The sequence below is a fragment of the Nanorana parkeri genome, unplaced genomic scaffold, assembly GCF_000935625.1.
Source record: "Nanorana parkeri isolate BGI_ZX_2015 unplaced genomic scaffold, ASM93562v1 scaffold1934, whole genome shotgun sequence".
Lineage (NCBI taxonomy): Eukaryota > Metazoa > Chordata > Amphibia > Anura > Dicroglossidae > Nanorana > Nanorana parkeri.
The window spans coordinates 56,400-63,547 of record NW_017308202.1 but is presented as its reverse complement, the minus strand read 5'-3'; the positions used below and the strand labels follow the sequence as shown (position 1 = coordinate 63,547).

Here is a 7,148-nt window from a genome sequence, read left to right as displayed (position 1 = left end):
GATTACCACAACACTCCCAGGCAGGGCAAACAGGCACCCTCCTGCACTCAGCCCACCCTTGGACCTGGATACGGTGTCAGTCAGCTTGCTCTTGTCCTCCATTGGAGCAGCAATGGCGCTTTCCCCCCACTTCTGTCCTGGGCGGTCCTAACAGCAGCGTCACGGCGTGTAGGTAGCAGAAAGGTGCGCATCGGAAGTGAAGTCAGCAACAAGCGCTGGAAATGACCCCACTTCCTTTTGATCGAGCTGGAACTCACGGCACGCCCCTCCCTGCGTTCCACCGCCGGGTATCCACCAGCACACGGCACAGACACCCCTGATCCACCAGACAGGGCACTGTCTGGGGCTTGAGGGTTTCTTCTTTAGGAAAATGGAGGGGAAAAAAAAGAAGGGGTACATGGGGGTACCCCTCTATCAACAGTGAGGCCCGGTTCCCACCTGGGCGTTTTTCCGCGTGTTCGTACGCGCAGAAAAACGCTCAAACAGGGAAATGCCATTATTTTCAATGTGCATGGTTCCCATCTGGGAGTTTTTCCACGAGTACGAACGCGCAGGAAACCGCCCTACGCCCAAAGAAGTACATGTACTTCTTTGGGGCGCTGGTCGGGCGTTTCCATTGGGATACAGCCAAGTAGCCCTCGGAAAAGCGCGTTTGTCGCACGTTTTTTTTACCGCGAATCGCTGTAAAAACGCACGACAAATGCACATATTCAATACACCTAGGTGTGAACCCAGCCTAAGGCCACAGGCAATTAAGTCCTGTAGAAAAAGGCCGACCAGTCAGGCAAACAAAATGTGACGAAGCTTCCTGGACGGTAGGAAACAAAGACACTGAGGGACGAGGGGGTGGAAGGGTATTGGACTGCTTTCTTAATTGTGTTTCCTGTAGAAGGAGGGGCCAATCTCAGGTTGCTGGCCTGGAAGATTGGAGAAATACTAAATATCTGAGTTTAAGCCTTCTATAAATATTATTATAGTCTGCATGTTGACCTGTATTAAATCCCTTCAATTATGAATTGGCAATGAGAAGGCAAGAATAAAGACCCGGCTGCCGTTTAAAACTTCCCCAAACGAACCCAAAATACATGTAGCTTGATTTAGAATTTCAGGGTCAGACACAAGACACACACCTACTACATTTATGTGTTTCTCCAGTCTCCTCAAACCTCGGAAGGCTTTGTGCTTCACCTCGCACACCATCTTGGCACCATGATCCCGGACAGACGGGGTGTAGGAAAGCTCAGACGTCATGTTGAACACTCTGCCACTTTTGGTAACGGAATGAGACGCGTGTCCTGTGATATCCTCAGCGGACAGCAAGGGCTCCATCACTGCAATCTTGGCTCCAGCTTCCTTCACGGACTTGTCAATATACCAGCGAATGTCAATGGCTCTGGGCCGGAACCCGCTTATATTACACACGGAAACCATCTTTTCCCCAGCAGAGTTCAGCTCTGGGATCAGCAGCTGGGACATCAGGGGAGGTACTGGGGGAAGGTATAAGGAATATCAAGAACACATCTCTAAAGATGATGCTGACCCAACAAATACTAAGTCAGGCCCATAGAGGTCTAGCTTTAAAACTGAAAAACTTACCTGCAGCATTTTTGGCCCATTAAAAAGGTATCTATGGCCAAAAACTCACTATTTATACACTGAGTGGCCAGATTATTATGACCACATGACATTTGTAGGCAAATTAGCTATAATTTGGCGCTGAAGTTGCTAGAGGGCCAGACCATTATAAATAGGGAAGCAGGTTGGTTACCACGACAGTAGAAGTGATTTGTTTCTGAAGATACGGGGAAACAACGCGATGTAACAGCCTGTGAACGTGGGATGATTGTTGGCGCTCGGAGCGAGTATCAGCAAAACAGCAGAATTCATTACATGTTCAAGAGGGGCTCATTGTTAAAGTGTTTATAGACCGGACTGTCAGCTGAAAATCTGGGTCTGAACGTGCGAATTGTGGCCGTCAGCGACTAGTCAATGTGAGGGCAGAACAGGGGAGGGGCAAGACTGGTACAAGACAACAGAAGGGCAACAGTGCCGTGTCAGATTCCTCGCATCACCTTTCATCATCTCGTGGAGTCACGAGGCGGCCAAACAAAGTCATCCCGTGGAGTTATCTCGTGGCCCAACGAAGTACTTATGGGGTGGTCATAATAATCTGGCCACTCAGTGTATATTGAATTTACATAAGTTTGTAAACTCAACACACCCATAGGATATACTCCATTATTGCAGTTACACTTTCACTTATCCCTGTGAATAGGCACTTCCTTGCGTTGCCCAATCACAGAGCCTACCAACGGAACTATAACACATCACATCAAGCAGCAGAGTAACACTAGGCAGAACAGGAACCCAGGAAATAATGTTTCCCCCCATGCTTTGATTGCATCAAAAGAACTCTAGTATGTATTCCTATGACAATGCCGTTATAAGATAGTATACGCTGGCACTGAAAAATGTGAGGTGTGCATGTGAAATGCTCATGTTACATGAGGCCTAAAGCCCTGAAGTGTCTGAGAAGTGATTGTAATACTATATCCTACCTTTAGCAAGGAACCTTTGATACAAGACAACAAAAATAACCACCGACAGAAATGTGCAGACGACAATTGACACAGTGGCTACTGTACTTCCCTGCGTTATATCCCGGGCTGCAAAAACAGAAGAATAAACTTTAGGACATTGCACAAAGACCATCTACGTTCTGATGAGTGGATACTATGCAGTCGGCACTTGAAGCAAGATTTAAAGCAGGGGTAGGCAATCTTTGCAATCCAGCTGTGGTAATACTACAAGTCCCATTAGGCGTTGCAAGAATCTGCCACAGGCATGACAGGATGTGTAGTTTCAGCAAAGAGCGTTGAGATTACCTACCCCGATTTAAAGTGCGTCTAATCCCAAGAACCAAAATTTAAAGTCAAAACAGACCATAGATATTGGGGTTACATTAATTTTCTTTTGAGCCTTTTTTATTTCATTTTCTCCTGGGGTGCAGTAACCTGTGCTAGGGTGACAACACTCACTCGCTACTACATCTAGCGTAGAGTTGTCACCAAAAGACAAAGCTACAATAACCTCCCCTCCATCACAGTTCTGCAGTCCACAAAGTCCCAGGAATTTTTTTTTAACTGAGCAAGGAAGTTTTCAACTCTAGATTTCTGGTGGGATCAGCTTTGTCTGCACTTTCAATGGTATATTTACCAGGCCATGAAAGTTTATTGCTAGAGTTTACATACACTTTAAACTGTTCTAGGAGATCTCACTCGCTGGCTAGTCAATTGAGCATCAAGCCTTGCCACTGGGCCACCAGCCTCAATTCTAGGCCTCTAACTGGTCCCACAGATTACCTGCCTCACAATTGCACTCACCCGTCAGATAAACCGTGCTGTTGCTCCTCAGCGGACGCTGTAGAGATTGGTGTCTGACTTCACAGACCAGAAAGACGCCGGTGTCGTCTTCTGAAAACGTCGCCGAGATCTGGCTGCTCGCCCTAAAGGTCCCATTTTTATCCAGAACAGGAAGCCCTGTGCAGATGTTCTCGGCCAAAACTAATTCTCGGTCTTGAATCCTCTTAAACCACGTAATTTCCAGATCTTCCGGATAAAAGCCGGCCAGGTCACACAGAAATGTCTTGGACTCCCCAAACATCAGCGACGGATTCATCGGCGAGAGCGACATCACTGGCTGTGCTGCACAGGGGGGAAAAAAACAGCATTTCTTTGTGATTATGATCAAAAATCAATCTACATTGTGATTAAGGTGCTCATTCACACAGGCACGCATGCCCATGCAGAGAGCTGCTCCCTGGAGGGACAGGTGCTGCATGTAATTGTGTGCAGTCATCTAACTCCATATGGGAGGATGCATAGAGAGGTACAGATGTCAGACCCAAAAACGCACATCTGTGGGTCAGGGTGCCCACATACTGTCAGCGACTAAGTGCATATAAATCAGTGAAAGACATTCAATAAACCTTCACTGTGTTTCCCTGGTATATGTCTAAATTACTGCAACTGATTCACTTAGTGAATTGTCGAATATCTCAGATCGACCTGTGACAGTCTCATTGTCACAGGTCAGCTAGGTCTATGAGGTGAGTGAAAAGCACCCCCCCCCTCATAGTTCTCCATTAATGTTTTGTGTACACAAAGATATACATTCTGTGCTCCCAAAGCTAAAAGGGTTTTCTGTAATTGTATAATCCATTACCCAAACCCCAGAAACGGGAAATGTAGATCAGTGTACATGAAAATGCAAAGAAACTGGCTGTAGAGTAGACATGTGCGAGTCGGTTCGGAAAGATTAGTTATTCAGAGATTAGGCTATAACCGAATCTCCAAGTGACGAATGCAAACGAAGCCGAAACTTCCGATAACGAAAATTTCGGATGAAATTCGTTGGCAGTGGGTTAAAATTTTCGGACTAATTTTCGTTTCAGCAAAGTGACAGACAAAAGGAAAAAAAAAACTAACTTTAGTCTTGAAGAAAAAAAACAACGCGAGGTTGCACTCCTTTAGGTGTGGCAGCAGGAGTGGCTTCCCCCCAAAAACCATACCAGGCCCTTAATGTCTGTAAGGAATTTTCAGTAGGAACCTCAACCCTCAAAGATGGAGAAAACGTGGGTCCTACCAGACCATAGAATCGAGCAAAGGCCTGGTAGGGGTCCCTGCACCTTACCAGGCCACGTGCCCTCGGCATTGTGATGGTGTCCCCATACCGACTGGGAAAAGGGCTTCTTCCTAACTCTGACCCAGTGGTTGTGGGGGTATGCGGGGAGGGGGGCATATTTGCTTTGGGGTACGCAGGTGCTGCCCCACTTAACGTGTAAGCCCAAAAAGATGAAAAAAAAATACAAATTAAAATTAAACAAATTTTTGCCGCTGTGCATATCTACTGAAGAGGGTATATTTAAAAAAGAAAAGCATAAAAATAAAGACCTATATGAGCAGCATTAAGTTATATAAACGCCAAATGCTACTGGGGGGATATACGTAGGGAGCAGCAACAGACCACAGGACTACGGGCTCTGGTGGGAAGGACTAAGTCAACAATATATACGAGTGGAGACAGTGATAAGCAAAAGGAAAGGATTGAGAAACAGACAATATGGACAGTCCACACGCCAGAACATAGGGAAGAGATGAGCCCCAACTTCTTGGGGAGAAGGGATAAAGTAATACATTTATACAGGTCTCTTAGACATTAATGGGCTATAAACCCTTTGGCCGTGCAGAAGTAGCCACCCTACAAGGGGATTATTTCAGAAAAGCAAGAAAATGATAAAGGTGAAAACAGGTTTGAATTTTAGATGGTGGGGGGGGAAGGTCAGCAAACCTGGCAAGATGTTTATTACACTGAACCAATTGCCATCTTAACACGAGAAATCTGGCACTAAGAATCCTTGTTTGTACCAATTTAAGTATTTCCCTCACATTGAACAACCCTGTAAAGGGCTCTGGAGGGAGGGACTGAAGTCCAGTTGGATGGGCCAAGAGGCCATTATATGAAGGACAGGGGCTTGTGATAAGAGGAATAAATTTGAGTGCACGCTTACACATAGCTATAGATTGAGACATTAAACAATCCATAGTAGTCTAAAGTGATCCTAAACTGAAGCATTCCTATACCTCTAAAAATAAAAATGACCTTATTTGTGCATCACTTGGCTGCGGGTCCTAAAATCTCTGAATTGGTGCTGACACTGTCCTTCCTTCTGGAGGGGGGCTACTTTTGCTCCCCATGGTCCCCGTGTGTTGTAAAGTAGTCACCGCTCCAAGCTCACTTGCAGGATGGACTACAATCTTATGTCTCATTTAATGTTTTAATGAAGATATTAGTCCACAACAGGAATACGCTTGGAGCGGTGACTATTTTACAACTCACAGGAAACATAGGGAACAAAAGTCACCAGCTTTAAAAAAAAATACCTTTAACCAATAAAAAGCAAACGCCTACCAAAGACACAGACCCATGAGTCGTAACACACTCACACGCACCTTGCAAGCTTGCACAGACATAAAAGAAGACAACATGCTACTGAGGGGGTATATATGGAAAACCAGCTAGAGAGGTGCCGCCCAGGAAGGGGAGGAGAGGGGAGGGATTGTGAATTCGGTTGGGGCGTGGCCATGGAAACAGGTGGGGTACTGGTGATAAGGAAAAAAAGGACTGGACTAGGAAAACACAACTAAGACTAATGAATGCAGCCTGGTCTATAAGGGAGTGTTTTCTGGTTTGGCTCATGATCCAGTCCTGTTTTTCCTTACAACCCGCACCAGCCTAATTATCTAGCCACACCCATATGAGGTCATAGCCCCACCTCCCTCCGCCCCTTCCTGGGTGTGCCCTTTGTTGAGAGTTCTCTATATATACCACCTCAGTAGCAGGTGTTTTCCTTTTATGTCTGGATGTGGTCATGAGGTGTGACCTGCTCGCTGAAAGATAATCTTATTGGGGTTTTTTCCTTAGATTTTTTGGTGGTTCAAAGGAGAAGTATGGAGTTAAGTCTTTTCCCCATAGTTCTCCTTAAGATAACGCGAGGACACAAACTCGCGTCCTCCCGTCACCCTAGGCTCAGTATACCGCGAGCTGTAGCTCCCTATATACTGAGGCGCTGAAGCGGATCCCGACAATTTGTGCCGCGATCTGCCCAGCTGCGTGAGTGACAGCTTGCTCTGCCTATCTAGAGGGACAGCCAGTTCCCGCCCCCTCCCCCGTCCGTTCCGCCAGTCAGCGCTATCGGAGCGGGGAGGGGGGAATCCAGCCCCTCCCCTGTCACGGCAGAGAGCGTTGACAGGATCGAGAGGTGAGCGAACGCCGGTATGTCTTCGGTCACCTCCCGATCTACTGAGCTGACCTGTGACAGTCTCATTGTCACAGGTCAGCTAGGACTATGAGGTGAGTGAAAAGCACCCCCCCCCCTTATAGTTCTCTAATATTTTATGAACTGTTTTTTTTGGGGTGGGTCAAGGTTTTACTGCATATGTTTCTGTAATAGAGCTTTTGTTCATATTTTTTTTTTTAAAACCCACATTTAGTCCAATTGATACATGGATGTTGCCACAAGTAGGGAATTTTTCTTGGTTGAATAGTCTTTAAAAAGTTTTGCTTGCAATTTTTATACTTTTTAAGGT

The 7,148-nt window shown here is 46.1% G+C and overlaps 1 protein-coding gene across 1 annotated transcript in view; it reads right to left on the bottom strand.

The window, feature by feature from the left end:
* The window catches only part of LOC108800137 (tyrosine-protein phosphatase non-receptor type substrate 1-like), a 3,642-nt gene extending 2,313 nt beyond the window's left edge, over nt 1-1,329 (bottom strand). Inside the window, exon 1 of the mRNA XM_018572084.1 lies at nt 1,131-1,329. Within this exon, the coding sequence (XP_018427586.1) occupies nt 1,131-1,329 (199 nt within the window). The remainder of the gene's footprint in view (nt 1-1,130) is intronic.
* Nucleotides 1,330-7,148: the final 5,819 nt, after the last annotated feature.